The following is a 23,754-nucleotide window of genomic DNA, read 5'->3' as shown; positions in this document are numbered from 1 at the left end:
TCATTTTAAGAATATATCTCTCTTTTTTCTTTAAATACTGGGTCCATGATTTTCCTCATCTGTAGTCTGCTTATTACCCACCATTTCTCAACCCTAATAATTATTTGGTAATTCTAGTAATTCCAGCAATTCCATTTTCCAAAAAAGATCACCACTATAAAAAGAATCTTGGTTTGGCTAATTAATTCAAATAAGAATTCCACTAAGCATTCCTTTTAGTACCATGAAACTGTCATACAGATGAGGAAATAAAGTTGTTTTGTCCCTGGGACAAAAAATATTTTTTGAAGAGCACTCTGCAATGCTGTCTTATGAATGATAAGATTCCCATTGATTACAGTAGCTATATATCCACTTACCAAAGAAATTGCTACAACTGGTAGTGGATTACATGACATCAAAGAGTCTACAGCTCTAAAAATAAAATTCTTTTACTTCAATTAATTATTAGGATGACATAAGTTCTAACAAATCAATGTGTCTCATAGGAGGAATTACAGCAAGACTAATAGGTTGAGGGTAGAATATTCTATTTTAATTAACTTTGCTTTTGATCATATCTAATTTAAGATTCCTTTTGTTTCATAAAATAAAACTGAGTATATTTAAAGCTTATGCTAAAGTCAAAATCTTTTGATAATTTCATTTCTAAATAAACATTAAGTACATTTTTAAATGAAAAGCCAATTCTTTCATTCAAAAATACCCAAAGAGTTTGGCTCTACATAACTGATCCATTTTATTATCTTGACTTTAAGTTATTTTGACCTTTAAATTTTCTTCCCTCATCTTTCCCACATTAAAGAGAAACCATCCAAGTGATTTTGAAAAGTTGCTCAAAACTGATGTTTAATTTATGATCTGATTGCAAATTAAACAACAAATTTTATTATATCACAAAGATATAATTAAGACAATGAAAGATGTATTAGGCCAGATAATAGATCTGAATCATAAAGCTATGTTGCTAGGTCAAGGTCTGTAAGATAAGTGAAGACCACAGGCTTAAAGACACACACAGTAAAATCAGCATTTCAGACTATTCTCTACATCTCAGGGGTGACACTAAGCCTTTATCTCTCACAAACCTGATTAACTTCTCATTCTGTTTTCAGCAACTTCTGCTTGTGATTTCTGCCTTCAGAAACAAACAAAACAAATATATCCAGCCATGAGCTATTACTCTCCAAGTGTCCAAGAGAGATCCACACAAAAGTGAAGCATGTCAGTTAGTTTCCCAATCAGGTATTAGTCAAATCGACCACCACACCTTTCCCAGCTGATGTATGACAGAAGGCATGAGTGTTCGATGCTGTGTTTACTTCCCATTCAGCAATGCCACTGCTTGTCCTTATTTCCTGCATGACTTTCTCACCATGCTGATTTGCCTTTATCTGATCCTACTTGAAAAGCCAATTATGAGTGCATGGTAATAAGGACAGTAATTCTTTCCTAGCATGGTAACCACAGGAAAAGTGTCAGGCTTGTACTCAGAAGTCTTGGATTTGGGTCCCTGACTTCCCAATTATCTGACCTTGTCACTTAGACTCTGTAAGTCCGCTCTTGTATGTGAAGAAGCAGAGTCACTGGCCCTCTGAGAGTTGTCAGGCAATTAGAGTGAGATCATTTAAGTATAAATACTTTGAAAAACATGGAATGCTATACAATTGCAAATACTTCTTTCTAATTCCTAGCTGAATTATATGAAGCAGAAATTTAAGGCTGATGTAGCCACAGCTTGACAAAGGCAAATAACACTTGCCAAAAAATCAGGAGAAATAACCACAGAATGCTAGATGGGGAGAAAAAAACCACACCAATCTTTCTTTCAATTCTGAGTTCACTGTTTAGCAATGTGTCTTCTGCTGACTGCACCCACTGGCATAAACCAGAGCACCAGCGGCAGAATCAAACAAGCATACAAAGAACAATTTCAGTCCAGGCCCCGTGCTTCAGCTCCCACAAAACAGGGCTTGGAAGATCGTGCAAAAGCCCACTCATAAACTTTCAGAAACTGTGAAAACCAAGGACTAGCCTGTGGAATTCATGAGAACAAAAAAACAGAATACTTCTCACTGTCAAATAACTCTGAAATGCCCAGCAGCTGGACCAAAAAGATGCTAAAAATAAATAAATAAATAAATAGTGAAGGATCCTTTTGAGTTCACACACGACAAGAGTCAAACAAGTCTAACAATGAACAAAAGCAAGTTGTATAATCCATGGACGCTAAAGTGGGGGGGGGGGGATGTATCCGAATGAATGAAAATTTAGAATGCTGAACAATAAAGATGAACAGATTAAATAAATTTCTTCAAAAGTAGATAAAAGAAAATGCTTTACAGAAAGCAAGGAATGATAAAATTCATAAAAGTAAAACCACTACCAAAGAACAGTTAAAGCTCTAGCCAACATTCAAATAAAATACCCCCTGAAAAAAAGGAAAACTGAAAAATAAAGCAACAGAAAATAACAGTTTTTTAAAAGTGATGGTATCATAACAGGTTTTCTGTTTGATAATTTAAATTCAAACTGATAATAATAAAGGACAGAGACAGTCAAGCACCAGACAGGAAAATTTTGCAAATCAGAAAGAAACAGATCAAGCAGGATCTGTAAAATCAAGTTATTTACATGCCCCGCCATTTTCAGGGAAGGGTTCGAGAGGTACACAAAAACAAGTCACAACATCTCAGAAGTGCCAAGGTCACTTCAACACAGTAAGGGGGGCGGGGGGGGGGGGGGCAGGCAGAGAGGACAAGAAATAGTGAAATCTAAAAGCACCTAACAGAGACCAAGTGAAACATAGTAGAGTCCTTTATAACACAGGGGCAAATTCTATCCTGACAATAATATATGAAGCAAAGGATTGATACATCATGGTTACTTTGTCATGAAAGTAGCACTCTTTTATCCAGTAATAGTATTTCAAGGAGGCTATAGCATCTCTCTCCTTACAACAGTAATTAAAAAAATTCCAACTACGAATTAAATATTTTACTAAATGGAAAGCTACCTAAAACTTTCAGATTCCCAGACTCTGAAGAGTCCACTCAGACGGGGAGCATGTAATACTTCACAGAAATGAACTGACTTGCGCGTGGCTGGCGGCCAGACTGCTGGATGGATGCAGAAAACAATTCTTCTCTGAAAGCAATGCCAACGCGCAACTCACAACATGTGCTGAGTCTTCAACGTGGACAAAAGCCCTCTGACGGGCCTTAACTGAAACCGGAGGTGCGGTCCCCTTTTCTCTGAAGAAAGCTGCTACTTAAAAACAATGTCCCCAGGCAAAGGGAGGATCCTTTTCATTCCCCCAAATCACAGGCAGCTGAGTGTTATTGGAAACCCTGAAGAGCCATGCTGAGGTTCAGCACTCCCACACAGCCTCGGAGGTCCAAGGCACCCCTCTGGGGAGGGTCTCCCGTACTTCTGAGGGTTCCAAGTACTTCACAGTGACAGTATGCACTTGAGGAAAGCACACCATAATGACTAAAAACCAAGCTTCTGTCTTTCTTCACCAGAGTATCTGTCAAAGGCAAGACCTGACAGCAGGTTATCTGTACTGTCTTCAACACTCTCCATCAAGCAGCCAGGCCCTCTCCAGACCTTCTGCTTCTTGAAAGATGATCTCAACTCCAAACTCACCCAAACATGAAAATAAATAACATAATTCAAAGATATATTTTATATATATACATATATAATTAACAATAATAGATCATCGATGTGAATTCCCCACCTTTTTCCCTCAAAATTCACCCATTTCTATGCGGCTTAATACCATCAAAACAAACAACCCAATCAAATAATGGGCAGAAGACCTAAACAGACATTTCTCCAAAGAAGACACACAGATAGCGAAGAGGCACATGAAAAAATTTTCAACATCACTAATTATCAGAGAAATTTCAAATCAAAACTACAATGAGATATCACCTCACACCAGTCAGAATAGGTATCATCAAAAACTCCACAAACAGTAATCGCTGGAAAGGGTGTGGAGAGAAGGGACTCCTCCTGCACTGTTGGTGGGAATGTAACCTGGTGGAGCCACTATGGAAAACAGTATACAGGTTCCTCAGAAAATGAAAAAGAGACACACCATACAATCCTGTAATCCCACTCCTGGGCACACATCTGGAGAAAAACATCCAAAACGGTACATGCACCCCAGTGTTCACTGCAGCGCTGTTTAAAACAGCCAAGACATGGAAGTAACCTAAATGTCCATTCACAGAGGAATGGATAAAGATGTGGTATATATATACTGTGGAATATTATTCAGCCATTAAAAAGAAGGAAACAATGCCATTTGCAGCAACATGGGTAGACCCAAAGACTGTCATACTGACTGAAGTTAAGTCACTTATATCTTGTGATATTGTTTATATAAGGAATCTAAACAGAAATGATACAAATGAACCTATTTACAAAACAGAAACAGACTCACAGATTTAGAAAATGAATTTATGGTTGGGGGAAAGGGGAGAGAGAGAGTTAGGGAGTTTGGGATTGACGTGTACACACCGATATGTTTAAAACAAATGGGTCAACAAGGACCGATGTATAGCACAGAGAACTCTGCTCAGTATAAGGTAACAACTGAAATGAGAAAAGAATTCAAAAAAGAATAGAACTGAATCACTTTGATTCAGTCCACCTGAAACTATCACAGCATTGTTAATCAACTATACTCCAATATAAAATGAGAAGTAATTTCCCATTTCTCTCCTAATCCTTTTGTCTTCTCCTCTTCCCTCTGCAGACCTCACCTCTGGTCTCTGCCCTGGGTCCCACCTCTGCCGCCCTCCTACAGGCTCTTAATCCACTCTTGTTCATCAGTGTCTGTATTCTAATTACTAAAGCTACCTAACGAACTGCCCCAAAACTCAGAGGCTTCAAACAACAACCTTCTTATTGTGCTCACAGACTCTGTGGGTTAGAAACCTGGGAAGAGGAAATGCCCTGGGAGTCCACTGATGAGGACTCCACACTCTCCCTGCCAAGGGCGCGGGTTCCATCTCTGGTTGGGGAACTAAGATCCCACAAGCCACAAAGCACAGCCAAAACAGCAACAACGAGAAAAAAAAAGAGAGAGAGAGAGCGAGAAAGCAAGACAAAAATCTGGGTAGAATGCAGGAGAGTGATTCTTTTACTCTTCACAGCATTGACTGATATCACTAAGTGGTACTCAGCTAGTGGACAGATTAGTTTGAAGGGTCCAATATCTGGGCTGGGATAATCCCAAGGCAAGAACAGCCAACTGCAGTGCCTACATATGAACTCTCCAGGTGGCCTGGCGACCAGACACCACGGCAGACTTCTCATGCAGTGGCTCAAAGCACCAAGCACAAGTGTCCCTGCTAACAAGACAAAAACTCAATTATCTTTGATGACCCAGCCTCAGAGGTCAAACACCATTATCTGCATCATACCCTGTTGGTCAAAACAGTCACAAGCCCACACAGATTCGAAGGGAGGAAAATTACACTCCAACTCTCAAAGGAGAGGCGGCAAGGTCTCACTGAGTACAGAAGAGCAGGCAGAGCAGGGGACACTGCCATGGCCATCTACAGACAACCGGCACAGCCTCCCACTCCACTGCCTGCTTTGCTTCAGTTTAAAATCATGCTCAGTCTAATCAAATCTCTCTTAAAATGTCTGCGGAGGGCTGTCCACAGTAGGCTTCAATAAACAGGGAAATTTGACAAAGGTAAGAGAATGAGCGAAACTTGGGGGCAGAAAGCAAATTATGTGCCCAGGGGATAGCAAGTTGACTACACTGGTAAGAAAGAGATGTTCAAAAGGGAGAGGGCAGATAAGAAATGAAAATGAAGGTTAGGGACAGATTGTTCAAGCAGTCTTATTCAGAGTTTAAAAGTGGGCAAAGAGAGAATGTGAACAACGTTATGATGGTGCCAAACAGCAGAGGCCCTCAAGTTATTGGGCTTCAGAATTTGGATTGAGGAGGTGCTCAATTGACTGGATGACTGGATGGGCGGAAGTGCTTTGAGATTCATGGATCCTTACCTCTCCTTTCTACAGGAGATGGCCAACCCTGAGAAAGCAGGTAAACGCTCTGATATCTGAGGACGACTGCCTGGAACTTGTCTTACCAAAGAGTAGTGAAATTAGAAAAATAGAAAAAGGAGAAACAGGAAAATAAGAACAATAAAAAATTAACTGCAAAAGAAACCATTTTGCAATTTGCTCTACATTAGGATGACCAAATTGTCTGGTTTCAACAATAAGGAGCATTCATTCTTCATCATGACAGGCTTTAGGCGTACTGTCAAGCAACGTATTTAATGTCTCACTAATCATTTCATGATCTGCTTCTCCAATCCATCCTGAAGATAGAATCAAAAGGGATGCTACCCTCAGGACAAATTCAATTTATTCTTTCCTTCCCAATATACTATACTTATCATTTTAAAATAAGAGATTCATTGATTAAGAGTTGTTCTTACAAAGTTAAGTCATTTAGTCCTGTTGTAGCCAAGTGTTGGCAAAACTGCCTTTGTGAGTCTTTTTCCTGTTTCTTTCTAAATATGCATGTCAACCTGGTAGATTTATATAAACTTTCAGAGCTCTCTTTCCCTGTCTTCAATGCAGAAACCATGATGCTCTTTCTCAAATATCTTTAGATAGCCTGAACCCTACTCAAAGTCCCTCTGAAATTTAATATCCTTCCAATTGAGACTTTCCACATGAATAATTCTTTTAGTGCTCTGGTCTCATTTAATAAACACGTACTTCTTTATCAGCTACTGTGTGGGGTATACAGACCTTAGAGATCTCAGGGATACCACCCCTAGAGTTTTACAGTGTATTATTTCAGGAACCACAGATTTGATTGGATATAAATAATCTGACTAACAAATTCCCTCATGTCTTGAAATCCGAATTTCTTTCTTCATGCTGTTCTTAGTGCATTAGTAGGATTCAGGCTTCTTATATGATGATACTGCCCAATGTCCATAAATATAACATAAAATCCACCTTCAGAAAGTCCACCTTTTTTCTGTAAAGAAGCACAATTTATCTTCCCTTTCCCCTCACCCATTTTAAGAAGAAGGACACAAAAGAAACCAAGAGCTACACTAGTGATGTTGAAACTTTACAGAAGATGGGGCTTTCATAAGATGAAAGGAAGAAGAGTCAGAAGTAGAAATGATGTGTGCCAAGACAGACTGAAGGATGCAACTTAAAATAACTCACCCATGGGTTTGTATTCCCTTGTAAACAAGTTTTTTAGATGAACTGGGCTAAAGGTAACTCCTATTCTATGTGAATAAAATCAAGTTGCCCAAATGTGACCTCTGAGTCATGAGAAAGGAAGAAAACTATTCTAAGATCCACAATATAGTTCATGGTATGACATGAACTATGTCATGTTTGGCATGACAAATGCCAAACTATGGCATGACAAATCAGGACAACTACGATGACATTTGTCTTTACATTCAATAGTGAAGAAATGTGCTTTAAATTATCACTTATTTCAAAGAGTGAAAATCCAATGCAAATACTGAAGTCATATGCAAGCTGAATAGTCTTTAATGAATGCTGGCAACAGGAATTGAAAATTCCCACTGTTAAGACACACAGAGATAAATAACTGGGCAACAACATAGTCTAAGTCAAAAGGCCTAAGTCAAAAGAGCCTTGAATATCAAAGTCCAAAATAAAACAAAGCACTCTGATGTGACTCTGAAGACTTAAGCATGACTTCAATCACAATGCGGGGGAAACTTCCACTAATGCATATACGTGCATCAGGGACAAACCAGACAAGATTTACTAGTGATGTCAAAGATCACTCGTTTTTGCCCTAGACCAACAAAATGGAAAGGGTCATTTCAAACTGCTACCCAGCACTTTTAGGAATTGCCAAAGTTTGAAAGACTTTTGTTCTTTCAAAGGAAGAAAGCACTGATGGATAACAATAGTGTACTTCCTGGCCTGAGGAAGAGGGAGATGGGAGCTCCCTTGTTGCACTTCCTAGAGAAGGGTGCCAGCTGCCTTCTGCAGACTGAGATCAGATTGCCAAGAATTCAGAGAATAGCAGTTATGACAGATGACCTAAAACACTGATCTGGGGCAAAGAGGATGTAGTGCAAACCACACAGGAACTGACAGGAAGTCAGCCCGCGGGCTGGCACTGACACATTTAAGAAGGCTAGGATTCCTAGACCTTTGACACCCAATTTCATCATCTTCCTTTGTAGGAAGAGTTCCATCAGATAGAATAGTCAGAAAGATCTTGGACAAAGCATCTTGAGGCCCATTTCTATTTAGTAACAGTAAGTGCCCCCTGCCTGAACCAGAAGTTTCCTCACGTGTCAGAAGTCCATCAAAGATCCTATGGCACTTACTTGACCAAAAAATCACATGCTTGCTGGCACACACCTTCGTTTTCTCAGCCATGAGCCCACAGAATGCCATAAATGATTCACAGGCTGTGATGATGGTAAGAATAAAAACTAATATTTGGAGTTCACCAAATAATGAGTCATACTCCTGGAAGAAAAGAAATCCTTGTAACTGGCAGCCCTATAGGACGAAATTTTCAAAATTGTTTTTAACATTAATATTAATTCCATAAAAGTTGGCAAAAAGAAAACGATTGAGAAACATGATATTTGGTTTGCTTACGCCTTATAAAAGTCCAGTTCATGCTCCAAGAAAAAGAATGAGTAGGATATCTATTACCTATTCCTAGACTTGCCTTCTGGACTCACTGCTGCCAAGTTACTCATTCTCCCACACAACACTTTCCATACTAATTTCGACCCTTAAAAATTAAAAAAGAAGCCTTGCCTTCTTTGCACCCAAATGCCAAAATGGAATCTTTTAGTATTTCACCTTTATAAAGGGAATGTTTGAAAACAGGCCTCTCTGGCTGTGACATCAGTGAGTTACTGAGGCCTCCAAGGGCCGGAGGAAACATTCCCAGTCCCTTGCAATGCTGCCTACTCCTACGGTACAATCTGGCAATGGCCAGGGACCAAGTCTTTAAAGCTGTTTTATGGTATTTAACATATGGTCATAAATTGCTCAGTGCTCTAAGAGGGGCTAAATTTGCCACCCCTATTGATGAGAAATGTTCTTATTTATTTAAATTTAGTGGTAAATTGGCACTTCTCCAGATGAAGAGGTTTAGGCGTAAGTACAAAGGAAGAACTAACTAGAGATGGAGTTGGAACTTTTCTATACACTGAATGCAGCCACATCAATTCAGGTTTACAGCACCACTATCAAACAGGGTTTCTCATACAGAGTGACAGTAACAGGGAAAAGAGTCTAATTTCTAAGGCCCAGGGAGGGAGAAACTATAAATTTTGTTCAGACTGCATGAAAACTTTTCTTAAATTTCTTTCTCTTTCTCCTCAAGCTAACTCTCTTCCTGTGTCCCTTCATCTCCCCAAAAAGTTAGATGTATGTGGTCTTCACCTGAAATCCCATATCTGTAAAATGCTCTGGAACATCCTAAATCCTCTTGCATCTACCTTCCTATTTTGCCATATTTTTGGTTAACTTGTTTATTTTTTTTTAATGGCTCTAATTCCCCATCACTAAAGACATGAACATACTAAAACATTTTGTTCTCTTCTTTTTACAACCTCGCCTGTAGCCAAAAGCAGAAGAAAAACAAGAATTTTATTTATTTGTTTCTGGTGGGGTGGTTACTAATGATATTAACATGAATGGCATCAAAAGGGAAATGGGAAGGATAAAGTCACTGCTGGTTTTCTTTTTTATATACTGATATAGAACCTGTAGAAGAATCAAAAGATTTTGCTTGATTCTGGAAATGTGAAGAAGGCTTTCAATAAATTTTAAGTTTGACAGCAACCTGGGAAAAGGATTAAAAGGGCTGTTCTATATAGAGTTAGGCTGCTTATATCAGACAGAAGTCTCACTTTTTAATTTCAGTAGAAACAGAAGAGTCATATCTACCACACAAAGAAGTATATAGAGACTGATTATTAAGAACCAACACATACAAGTTAATATAAATGATGTCACATACTAGGAAATTTAGACATGGTTCATATCCTTTGGGAGAATGGAAATGTCAAGTTGGTTTATTTCTCTGCCTTGGTTCTTGTCTTGTTGTAACAAAGATTTGGTATGGCAGAGGGTCTAATTACAGTTCAACTAGGCAGGATTTCTAGGCTCTTGCAGCGGTAGCAAGGATTTGAAACAACAGACTAGTTACAATTCAGTTACAGCTCAAGTAGACAGAACTTTTATTAAACTGACAGTAGATAATACACTGCTGACATGGGAGCAGGCAAACCCCAAAGGAGAAGCCAAGATCCCTCTTGGTTTCCCTTTTTGTACTTCAACTCTTGGTTCTGGCCCTGTGCAAAATAGAGCCTGTACCTACCACCAATCAGGAAAGGGAATACAAATAGCCATGTGCTCAATGCCAATCAGGGAAGGGCTGTGTCTGGACACATGCAAATTAGGGCTTTTACATATTCATCCAGGTGGGCCTGGACTGAGGAGTTTTGATTGACAGTTGCAAGTTAATAACAATAGGTTCTACTGCATATGCCTTTCCCGTAATTCAGTCTATTATAACCAGATGTATGTATGTATAGAATATTTATGAACCTTTAATGGGCTCCAGGCTGCCTAAGGTTACTTGAGGATATAGCTGTACATCAAGGGCACATGTGACCAAGTTGGAAAAACCCCTGTGGTTAGTTTGTATCCACTGCATGCCTAGGGAGCAAATGCAGGAGTTGCAAGTCTCTGTGGCTATTTTTGTAGCATATCTGTGAGCTCTCCTGGGTGTGTCTGGGGTGAGTTTAGAAATCAGCTTGCATCCTTTCCAGCTAAACCAACCCTTGTTGCTCATGTCTAACTTTCTACCTAACAGGAATATAAAATCTCAATTATTTCCTCTAAAATAGACTAATGACCCAATGAAAATCAATGGAGATCAGCAATCAGAAAATACCACCTAAGAGAGTCCATGGGGTCACAAAGAGTCGGACATGACTGAGCGACTAACACACAAATCCTGCCATGTAACCTACAGTGATCTGGAGTACCTATGCCATCTGGAATGCCCATCAAATGTCCCAAAAGGTCTTATACTACCTTCTGCAGAAACATCCTAGAGGTGAGAGCAGTTGAATGTACTTAAGGACCAAAATAATGAAGAAAAAGGACTAGTTCAAAACAAACAGAAGCACATCCAGGCCCTCCATACATTTTCATTAAGAATGTGACTTCTTGTTCAGTTGCTCAGTCATGTCTGACTCTGCAACCCCATGGACTGCAGCATACCAGGCTTCCCTGTCCTTCACTATCTCCCTGACTTTGCTCAAACCCAAGTCCACTGAGTCAGTGATGCCATACAACCATCTCATCCTCTGTTGCGTCTTTCTCCTTCTGCCCTCAATCATTCCCAGCATCAGGGTCTTTTCAAATGAGTTGGCTCTTCACATCAGGTAGCCAAAGTACTGGAGCTTCAGTTTTAGCATCAGTCCTTCCAATGAATAGTCAGGGTTGATTTCCTTTAGGATTGACTGGTTTTACCTCTGTGCCGTCCATGAGGCTCTCAAGAGTCTTCTCCTGCACCACAATTCGAAAGCATTAATTCTTCAGGGCTCAGGCTTCTTTTATGGTCCAACTCTCACATCCATACATGACTACTGGAAAAATCATAGCTTTGACTATATGGACCTTTGTCAGCAAAGTGATACCTCTTCCTTTTTAATACACTGTCCAGATTTGTCACAGCTTTTCTTCCAAGGGGCAAGCATATTTTACTTTCATGGTTGCAGTCAATGTCCACAGTGATTTTGGAGCCCAAGAAAATAAAATCTGCCACTGTTGTTCCATGTAAGGTTCTAGCTGGCTTCCTTTAATTCTTAGGTCAGACCAGAATTTTAAAGTCTCTGCTTTGAACAGACTTCTGAACTCTGTGGGAGAAGGTGAGGGTGGGATGTTTCTAAAGAACAGCATGTATATTATCTATGGTGAAGCAGATCACCAGCCCAGGTGGGATGCATGAGTCAAGTGCTCGGGCCTGGTGGGCTGGGAAGACCCAGAGGAATCGGGTGGAGAAGGAGGTGGGAGGGGGGATCGGGATGGGGAATACGTGTAACTCTATGGCTGATTCATATCAATGTATGACAAAACCCACTGAAAAATAAAAATAAATAAATAAATAAATAAATAAAAATAAATAAATTCTCGGCTTTATCTACTCTGAAAAACTTCAAGTCCCTCTTTTCTGATATTAAGACACTATTGCCAGAGCCATAAGCTTGCCCAAAAGGGGAGCGGGGGGAAATTGCCCAAAGATAATTAAATTAAGCATGTATTGAATTGACAACAACTTTGTACCCTCACAAGAACACTACACATTTACCTAGACAGTCTAAATCATAACCCATAAAACAAGTCACAACAATTTTAAAAGGATATAAATCATACAAAGTATGTTCTCTGACCATAGTGGAACTAAATTCAAAAATCACTAAAAGAAAGATATCTGAAAAATCAAGAAAATTCTGGAAATTAAATATGTTTCTAAATAACCCATGGGTCAAAAAAATCAAAAAGGAAATAAGAAAATATGATGAACTAAAATGAAAATATAACATATCCAGATTTCTGAGACAAGGCTAAAGCAGTACTTAGGTAGTAATTTATAGCATTAAATACTGATAGTAGAAAAGAGAGACCTCAAATCAGTAACCTCAGCTTCTACTTAACAAACTAAAAAAAGAAGAGCAAGAAAACTCAGAGAAGAAAGAAATATTAAAGATCAGAATAGAAATCAATAAAATAGAAAATAGAAATATAACAGAGAAGATGAATGAAGTCAAAAGCTATTTCTTTGAAAAGAGAAAATTAAAAAGTCAGCCAGACTGGTTAAAAAAAAAAAAAAAGAAGAAACAAGTCACCAACATCAGGACAAACAGATGTGACATCACTGCAGACTTTACATATTTTTTTAAAAAGAATATTATTTTAAAAATTATGTCAATAAATTCATCAACTTGTTTGAAACAGACAAATTTCTTTAAAGATACAAACTACTGACACTTGAAAAGTAGTAGATGACCTAAGCCTATATCTATTAAGGAAATTTAATCTGTACTTGAAAGCAATTTCACTGGAGGATCCCATCAAACATTTAAGGAAGAAATAATATGAATTCTTCAGAAACCATTCCCAAATATTGAGGAAAATGGTTCACAATTTTCCTTCATGATTCTTTCACAATTCATTCTATTCTGAAATCAGTTTTGCTATGATGCTAAAACCAGTAAAAAGTATAAAAGAAACTACAAACCAGTATCATCCATGAACATAAATGCAAAATTCTAAACAGTTTTAGCAAGTTGAATTAACAACATATTAAAAGGCTAATACATCATGACCAATTGGAGTTTATATCAGAGATGCAAGATAAGCTGAATATTCAAAAGTTAATCATCATGTTAGTAAAATTTTTTTAAATCACATGATCATCTCAAGAAGAAAGTATTTGCCAAAATACAATATCAATTTTTTGTTTTAAAACAAAACAAAAACCTCTCAATTAATTAGGAATAGAAAAGAACTTCTCAAGCTGATAAAGCGTATCTGTGAAAAATATATAGCCAACATTATACTTAAGGGTGAAAGACTTTACACTTTCCCCTAAAATCTGGACATGGCAAGAATATATGCTCTCATCACTTGAATCTAACAACATGTACAAAATTATAGTCAACGCACTAAAATAAGAAAAAGGAACATGGGGGGATTGTATTTTCAATAGATGAGTAATAAAGAGAAAAAGAAAATTAAATATGTGTACTACAAACTAACATCAAATTATGAAATATTCAGAGATTTATTTAACAAAATTTGTATAAGACCTGTTCACTAAAAACTATAAAATACTTAAAGAAATTAAAGAAGACCTAAATAAATGAAGAGGCTATCATTTTCATCCATTGAAAGACTCGATGTTATTAAGGTCCAGAAATCGACCTCCAGATTCAATGCAGTCTCAGCAGGATTTCTATAGACACCTGACAAACTGCTTCTAAAATTTCTATGGAAACAGAAATAGTAGAAGTAGTAGGACTTCCTGTACCTGATTTAAAGATTTACTACAAGGCTGTTACAATCAAGACAGTGTTAAAGTCACATAAGAACAGACATAATAAGTGGGATACAATGTAAACTCCAAAAATGGGCCCACACTTGGTTAACACAGATGTGGTCAAAGTTAACCCAAAATGGATCAAAATGTTAAAGATAAAGGTATCAAACTTCTAGGAGAAAATCTTTAAGAACCTCAGGTAGACAAAGACTGCTTAAACAAGAAGTCAAAAGCATAAACAATAAAAGAAAAAAACTGCTCAATTGGACTTCATCAAAGTTAAAAGCTTTTGCTCTTAAAAAGATAACATTAAAAACAATGAAAAGAGAAGCCACATACTATTAGAAAATATTGACAAGCTGACAAACAACTTCTTTCCAGACTATATAAAGAACATGTAACTCAACAAAAAGACCAACAATCCAATCAAAACATTGAGCAAAACATTTAAACAGTTAAGAAAAGACATATGAATAGCCAATATGCACATGAGAATGCAAATCAAAACCACAATGAGACACTACTACACATCCACTAGAATGGATATGATTTAAAAGACCAATAATATCAAATGTTGGTGTGACTATGAAATATTCTTGCAAATTGCTCATAAGTAGAATGCAAAATAGTATAATCACTTTAGAAAACATTTTAACCATTAACAGAGTTTACAATACAGCAATACCACTCCTAGATATTTACCCAAAAAAATGAAAAAACATATCTCCACAAAAAGACGTGAACAAAAATTTAATAGCACCTTTATGAAAATTAGCCAAAAACTAGAAATAACTCAAATAACTTTCAATTGATGAATGATTAAAAAAAAAAATAACTGTGGTATATCCATACAATGTTCTATCATTTGGCAATAAAAGGAACAAAGTACTGATATAAGGAATAATATGGATGAATCTCAAAAACATAAGTCTGAATAAAAGAAGCCATACACCAAAAACTACATAGTATATGATTCCATTTATATGAAATTCTAAATTAGGAAGAACTGTTTTACAATTTCAGAGAGAAGATAAAGATCATGGGTTGGGGGATGATGGTGAAAGGGACTGACTTAGGGAGGAAAGAAAATGCTCTATTATCTTTGGAGGATGAAAATCTTCTACACTTTGTAGTATAGTTAAATAGCTATTTATAACTGCCAAAATGTATGGAATTGTACATTAAAATGGGTATTTTGTTTTATATAAATTATACCTCTATAAAGTTAATACAAAAATGTGGGATATAAATTTCTATCCCAAAGTTACTGTGTGATTAAATGAGAAGATGTATAAAAATAAGTCTAATACTCTATAAAATATATGTTCAATAAGTCACTTTCAACAATTTTATCATTTTTAATAAATAACAATTAGCATCAAAACCAGATTTAAACATACACAGTTAGCTATAACTAAGTTCACTTTACAAAATTTTAACAATGTTAGTTGCTATTCTTAAAAATTCTTCTAACATTCCATGAATTCCAAGGAAAAAACATTCTGAAATACCAAGACAAAGGAATCCTCAAAGTTTAAGGGAGAGTTAATGTCTAATCCACAAAATTAGCACTTTTTACTTGCCTTTCAATGAGCATTTTTTAGAACAGTCACTAAATCAAAGGTGACCTGCCTCCCTAATTAGCCGCTAAAAATACCTTGAATGCTAGATAATAATAATCCTTAAGTAAATGAATCTTTTAAAAAGACAAAAATAAAGTAAAATGAACTATGCTACCAAGGAAAATTATAATGCTTCTCAGCATGATGCCAAACTAAATCCCTGGACTGCACATCCAACTTTTTACTTAGCACAACTGTTACAAGTCCTAGTAAAACTGGTTCACTCCTCTTCTCCTTGCAGGTGATCCTGAAGACAAGAACAGTGCTGGCCAAGGAGCCTCGTAGAGAGGGCAACCACTGGAGAGGCAGGTTGGTGAGCGCGAGTGAAGAACCAAATATGTCACAGAACTGTCAGGCCATTTTACTATTTCTTTGGTCCATCCTGAAAGTGAAAGTGAAAGTCGCCCAGTCATGGGCGACTTTTTGGGACCCCATGGACTATACAGTCCATGGAATTCTCCAGTCCAGAATACTGGATTGGGTAGCCTTTCCCTTCTCCAGGGGATCTTCCCAACCCAGATCTCCCACACTGAAGGCGGATTCTTTACCAGCTGAGCCACAAGGGAAGCCTACCTGGAGTGGGTAGCCTATCCCTTCTCCAGGGGATCTTCCCAACCCAGGAACTGAACCAGGGTTTCCTGCATTGCAGGCAGATTCTTTACCAACTGAGCTATCAGGGAAGCCCTACTGAAGACTAAAGGGCTTCCCTGGTGGCTTAGATGGTAAAGAATCCACCTGCAATGCGGGAGACCTGGGTTTGAACCGTTAGTTGGAAAGATCCCCTAGAGGAGGGCATGGCAAGACACTCCAGTGTTCTTGCCTGGAGAATCCCATGGACAGAGAAGCTTGGCAGGCTACAGTCCATGGGGTCACAGAGTCGGACACAAGAGAACAATTAAGTACAAGCACTGAAGACTAAACAGTGTGAACAAAAGCAGAAAGAGGACAGGTAGGATATCTGAGAAGGACAACAAGCAAATCATTTGTACAGGCTTTTGACTTGGACTATCATCAGCTGAGGTCCAACAAGGGAGCCCATGGAGGGGCTGGAAGGGCAGATTGTGACAGCCTTGAATGTTAGGCTGTGGGATTTGGCTGTTAAAATATTGAAGGGAAGAGGGGAAAGATTACGTGGTTAACATTTCCCAAACAGATTATTTATTGTAAACAATACAAGAAATTTTTCACAAAATAACACTTTCATCCCAACAAAACTGCCAACAGTTGCAGCCACAGCAGCCAACCTTTGGATGTACCAAAGTTCACAATACAAGGTATGAGAACAAATCTAAGGAAAGTGCAAGGTTCTTTTAGATATATCAACAGAACCTTAGTATCTCCTTCAGCTGATACAACAAACTTCTTCACAACACCACTGGGACATTCTAATGCAACCAGTTTGGGGTTTAGTTTCTGTTAGATGGTCATCAGTATGAAGACCTTGAGTGTCTCTACACAGTACTACCTAAGTGAAGTCTTAGAGGACAAAGAGGAGGAAAAGAGTCTTCTGAGTTTACTATGCTGATTGGCTAAGACAAAGTAATGTATAATAGACCTGAGATGACAGAAGCACATACACACACACACATAAAGCAGCCAAACTACTTGAGACCGAATCAAAAATGAAGCTGAATTTCAAGATTCAGTAAAGCAGAAATTCTGGAACATTATTTGCAATTTGCCTATAAAAATTTTTGTATGTGTCTGACCATTGTTAAATTAAATGGTACATTCTACTGAAATAGGAGCTCTGAGATTGATTTCTTTTTGTTGTAATAATTCTCAAAAAAAAATTTAAATTTAGTGACATAGTATCAAAGCTTTGGAAATGAACAGTAATTTTATACTGTTCCTCTGAAGACACGGAAGAGATAATATATTATTCAAATCATTATCTTTTTTTTTTTTTTTTTCACTTCTTCCTGTGGAAAAAAAGCTTTTCCTCTGGGAAAGTCTTTCAACTTCAAAACCTTTGGAGATAATTTTTCTGGCATGACTTCTTGACTCTGTCACAAATGGCTTTGAAATATTCATCATTCCTCTCAGATGATAAACAATGGCATTGCTTCTGTTGCTAAAGACAAAGGGAGAATGTCTCTAGTTTCACTTGGAAGCTCTTTAGAAAGAACTCCTGAAACAGTGTGATAGATAGGTTCCTAGGTACCTGCCCAGCCCATGCTCACTTTGTGTTAAATTGGCCTCTAGTACCCAAGCCAAGACATTAACGAGAACTCTTGACCATACGACTGAATCACAAGTGAACACCCAACCCAAGATGCCAATTAGACCCTCTCTCCCAGGAATTTAGACCATAGGCTGTCTCTGCTGGCCATGAGCTTAGTCACGATGTCCTAGGGGGGCACAGGAAGTCATTTCTACTCTCTGTGAGGAGAAACAGAAATTTGGTGGAAAAAGAGTAAAGTGGGGACATATGTACACCTATGGATGATTCATGCTGATGTGGGGCAGAAACCAACACAACATTAGAAAGCGATTATCTTCCAATTAAAAATAAATAAATTTTTAAAAAAAAGAATAAAGTGAATATGATGACAAGAAAATATGCTAAAGGACAAAGACACTCAAGAACATAGATACTGACTGGTTACTATCGTGCCCACCATCCTTCCAGTCCCTACAAGGCCTGGTCATACTTCCTGCCCTTGGACACCAAGGAATTTACTTAATTCCTTACAAAGACAAACAAACAAACTCCTTAGTTTATGTTTGTTCCAATGGGTTTTTATAACCAAACAGTCCCTGATTAAAACACACTGTCAGTATGAAAAAATAGCAATTTTAAACCAAAAGATAATTTCATATTTGAAACCAATGTTAGGATATCTTTCGATTTACTAGTCACAGATTTGCTTTATAAAACTTAAAATATTTCCATTATCTCTCTTAAAAGTTATAAAATAGTGCTGTTCAAAAGACCTATAAAATTGAGAGTATTTCAGGATTCTGCCACTCCATCAAACCTCATCAGTGTTATATCCAAAGAATGAGTATGGTTCATTCATTTCACAAACATGTATTTAGCCCCTCTAAATGCCAGGTACAGACTGGAAATAAAATATGAGATACAGACTGGAAATAAGATGATCAAAATAGCCTCACTACCACCCTATTTAAATAGGATACACCAAAGCACAAACACAATAATTTCTTCAAGAGTTAAGTGTTATAGAACATGACAGTTATTACAAATATGAATACATGACTTTCATCTTCCTCTGTGAATTTTGCTGTAACTTTTGAGTCATTTCAGTGGCACTATCCTAGACCTTAATATTTGTTTTATTTAAATCAATTTGATCACTGAAGAGTCACTTTTCCAAGCCTCTTTAAGTAAGTACTAGTTATTTCTTTTACAATCATGCAGTTCAAGGGACTGCTCTTCAATTCAGATATCCTTTGATATTTTCTATGAGACTCTTACACAAATTGGCACCTCTTTCAATGCCCAACAGTTTTCTCTTCACATTAAAAAGAGTTGAGGAAACATCATTCCTAGTGCACAATAATCTTCTGTGTTTTTTTTTAATGTCTGTTACTTCATTATACATGTGGATAATTCTTAGGAATCAATTCATAAACTTACAGGTAGAAATATGCCCTCTCCTTGGTCTTTCATTTTCACTATTATTAACTGCAAAGCTTCCTTTATTCAGCTTCCTTTATTCCAGATGAAACATTTATAGAAGAACTATTTCCTAGTACATAAAACATTCCAAAATATAAAATTTAGTCACATATTATTTTCATTAATCTGCTTTAAGAAGGCACAGTAAAATATATAAAGAAAATGGAAACAGATTCCAAATCTGAAAAATACTGTATGTCCTTCCTATTTTCTGAATTGTTAAGAACAATGTTCCAGTTACAAATTCCTTGTGTAATAAATAACTTCTAAAGATTGAATTTCTGTTGGCAAAAGGCTGATACAAGTAACAGAATGTCACATTCTTTACTACACCATACTTCAACCAACAAAAATCTGAACACTTAAGATTCAAAAATTCATTCATGCATTCATCACACTCCTTCAATAAATATCTAACTATCTTTACAGTGCTAGGGACTGAAGATATAATTTAATAAAATAGACAAAAAGGTCTCCATCTCTAACTTTGCTGAGTTTAAAGTTATGTAATAAGTAAACTCCAAATACTTTGATTCAGCCTTAGTTAAAAGTATCGTTTAAATCACATACCGCAAGTTTTCAATGAGAACCATTAGATAAAGAAGCTGTTTACATTACTACTACCATTGATGCATCATGATTCAACAAACTCTGCTTAGAAACGTTTACTGTCAGCCCTCCATATTCATGTGAAACCCATGAGTATGGAGGACTGAATGTACCATGTCATTTTATCTAAGGGACTTGAGTATCCATGGATTTTGGTATCTTCAGGGGCTTCTGGAACCAATCCCGTCAATACCAAGGGATAAACTGTATAAAATACTGTAAAGAGATTTAATTTTGAAATAATTTAAATAAGTACAATGACAAAGAGAGAAACTTTAATTGACATGGCCTAAAAGTTGCGCAAATTAAGGAAAGCAAAATAACCTTGCTATACAATCACTGATATTAGGTGGGCAGAGTCACAAAACACCAGTCCAATAAGTTCAATGGATCTTTACTTGAATTTTAACTAGGTATTTGAAGGGTTTGTTCATCTGTTTTGATTTTATTTATATAAATTTTTCTAGTTCATACTATCAGAGAGCAGTAACTTGTTTCAAAATTTATGCAGTTGGCTTCATTTATTTTGATGACTATCATATTTTAATATCAACAGATATTAAAAAACAATTTCCATCTGGAAATCTAAAGAGGTTTTAGTTTGGCCTCCCTATTGAAGCATTGAGGCACCTCAAAGGGTATCAATTTGAGAGTTTTTCAGGTAATTTTTTAAAGCAAGGTCAAACCCGAGAGAATAAAGGTGAATCCTACAGTGATAACTGCAGGAGCAGGCCTGTAAGGTAATCAGTCAAGCAATTTACAGACAAAGCACAGACGGCAATTACAGATTTAGAAGAGACAATAAGTTATCAACTTTGACAATGCAAAAGGAAAATAACAGAAGACAAAAATTGGGAGGTGAAGGAGGACAAGGATTAATATCATCATCTTACAAAGTGGGGAGCCAAAAGACACCGTCTCTGGCTGCTGCTGCTGCTGCTGCTGCTGCTAAGTCCGGCTCTGTGTGACCCCATAGACGGCAGCCCACCAGGCTCCTCTGTCCCTGGGATTCTCCAGGCAAGAATACTGGAGTGGGTTGCCAGTTCCTTCTCCAATGCATGCAAGCATGCTAAGTTGCTTCAGCCGTATCAGCCTCTGCACGACCCTATGGACCGTAGCCCACCAGGCTCCTATGTCCACGGGATTCTTTAGGCTAATGTGAAACTAAAGAAAAGCGCACTAAGTGAGCATCATTATTGCACAGAAATTTTGCTTAAGAAACAACAGTGGTAACTGTGTGCCAGGCACTTACTAAGAATTTTTAGGAGCTGTTCACTCAACTATACAATACAATGCTTTAAATGAGTCTTTGGGAAAAAAAAAAAAAAAAAAAAAGGGAACTTCCCTGGCAGTCCAATGGTTAGGACTTTGCCTTCCAATGCAGGGGTGGGGGTTCCACCCATGGTCAGGGAACTAAGATCCCACATGCCTTGGGACCAAAAAATCAAAACATAAAAAAAGAGAAGCAAAACTATAACAAATTCAATAAAGACTTTAAAAGTGGTCCACATCAAATAATCTTTAAAAAAAAAAATTGAAGCCACAGGGTAACCAATCAGTTCAATTCAGTCTCTCAGTCATGTCTGACTCTTTGAGACCCCATGGACTGCAGCATACCAGGCTTCCCTGTCCATCACCAACTCCCAGAGTTTACTCAAACTCATGTCCATTGAGTCAGTGATGCCATCCAACCATCTCATCCTCTGTTGCCCTCTTCTGCTTTCAGTCTTTCCCAGCATCAGGGTCATTTCCAGTAGGTCAGTTCTTCGCATGAGGTGGCCAAAGTATTGGAGTTTCAGCGTCAGTATCAGTCCTTCCAATGAATATTCAGGACTGATTTCCTCTAGGATAGACTGGTTGGATCTCCTGGCAGTCCAAGGGACTCTCAAGAGTGTTCACCAACACCACAGTTCAAACGCATCAATTCTTCAGTGAAAACTTTCTTTATAGTCCAACTCTCACATCCATACATGACTAGAAGAAAAACCACAGCTTTGACTAGACAGACCTTCATTTGCAAAGTAATGTCTCTGTTTTTTAACATGCTGTCTAGGTTGGTCATAGCCTTTCTTCCAAGGAGCAAGCGTCTTTTAATTTCATGGCTGCAGTCACCATCTGGAGTGATTTTGGAGCCCAAGAAAATAAAGTCTCTACTGTTCCCTTGTTTCCCAATACAGGAACCAACACTGGTGATATAATTACAACAATGTAACTTTATAAGATGAAGATGACAAGAGAGAGAACTGGTAGAATGAAAACAGGCTGATACCTCATGCATCAGTGCAGGAAGTCAAAAGGTAGCAACATCTAAACTGGTAAGCCAAGAAAGAGAGGCATGAGCGTATTGCTTAGGTATACAGAGGTCATCCCCAGGAGAACTGGACACTGAAACCATTTTTTTTAAGGTTTTAAGTGGTTCCTTTGAGACACAGGTCTAAGATTGGAGAGAAATGGGACAGAGGAACACTGCTTTCATATATTAGAAAATGTCTGAACCACATACATTTTTCACCATGTGAATGATTTACTTTGACCATTTCTTTCAAATTTACTTAATAATATTTTTCCCCAAAAAAGTAGCAATCCGATATGTCCTATCTCAGTCAGGCGAAATTCTTTTCTATTTTAATGGTTTGCAGAGAATGAACTAACAATAAAAGGTTAACATGTCAGCGCATCACAAATTTTTCAGTTCATGTTGCAATCATTAAATTAATATGGAGTGATTCTACAAATATTAAGATGTGGCCTTTTCTGGTCTCAGATGGCAAAACACACAATCCATGGTCTGAAAGGTACTGCTTACCCATCTGTCCCACCTTCAATATCTTTTGTTCTTTATTCCTCTTTGTAAGAAAAGTCAGACTTTCATACCCTCTTCAGTTCAAGGGAAAATTTCTGATGAGAGTACTGATACTAACCAACCAAAGCGATCATCATCTCCATCATCACAGGCTACAGCTTTAGTCCTGGTGATTACGGCAGAGAAGTGCTGACGCAACCTAGGTAAGTGCTGCAGATGGTGGACTAAATCCAACAGGAGGTCTTGCATATTATTCACCAAGGTCACAAACAAGAATTTCAAGAGCTCAGGGCAGCCCATACACACATTTGGTCTGGCCTACATAATGCTGGCCCACACTGTAATTTTCAAGAAGTGACCAATGTCTAAAACTGAAAGAATATAAATAAAAATACAGATTTCCACCTTTTCTCAATAAATCAGTAAGGGTAACCACTCAAAACTGGGTTGAGTGCTCCAATTTGTCACCCCTAGCCTACGTCCCTCATTCATGTTACCAGTCTGGCCTTATAGTCATTTATATTTGTGATCCTTGCTATAAAAGATAAAACACGTGCATGTCTACTTGACCACAACTTACTGTCTGCCAACTGTCTTACTTTGACTAGAACTAGGACTGAAAGACAAATTTTCAAAAAGTGGTAAATCCATAAGATATCTGATTGATATCTTATGAGATAACATTTAAAAGCCAGAAATAAAAACACTAAAGCACAAAGTCCAATAGCTAGCACTGTAATCTACATTTTCAGTAAAACAGTCATCATTTACTTACATTTTAATGTCTCTCCAGCATATGGTATATGCAACTTAAATCGGTCACAGTTGGGTCCAGGAGTCAATGACGTGCAGCTTTTTAAAAAAGAAAGAAAAGAAAAGCATTTCTCAAAATCCCACATATTCATATTTAATAAAGTTAATTAAAAGTAATCCTTACAGACCA

General features: G+C 37.5%; 1 protein-coding gene across 1 annotated transcript in view; it reads right to left on the bottom strand.

Annotated features, from left to right (window-relative positions):
• BABAM2 (BRISC and BRCA1 A complex member 2) overlaps positions 1-23,754 on the bottom strand; it is a 393,777-nt gene that overhangs the window by 324,853 nt on the left and 45,170 nt on the right. The window contains exon 3 of the mRNA XM_065927231.1: positions 23,587-23,663. Coding sequence (XP_065783303.1) covers positions 23,587-23,663 — 77 coding nt within the window. The remainder of the gene's footprint in view (positions 1-23,586; positions 23,664-23,754) is intronic.

Source organism: Muntiacus reevesi, chromosome 3, assembly GCF_963930625.1.
Source record: "Muntiacus reevesi chromosome 3, mMunRee1.1, whole genome shotgun sequence".
NCBI lineage: Eukaryota > Metazoa > Chordata > Mammalia > Artiodactyla > Cervidae > Muntiacus > Muntiacus reevesi.
Note: the sequence above shows the minus strand (reverse complement) of the source record. Positions and strands in the feature narration are given on the sequence as shown.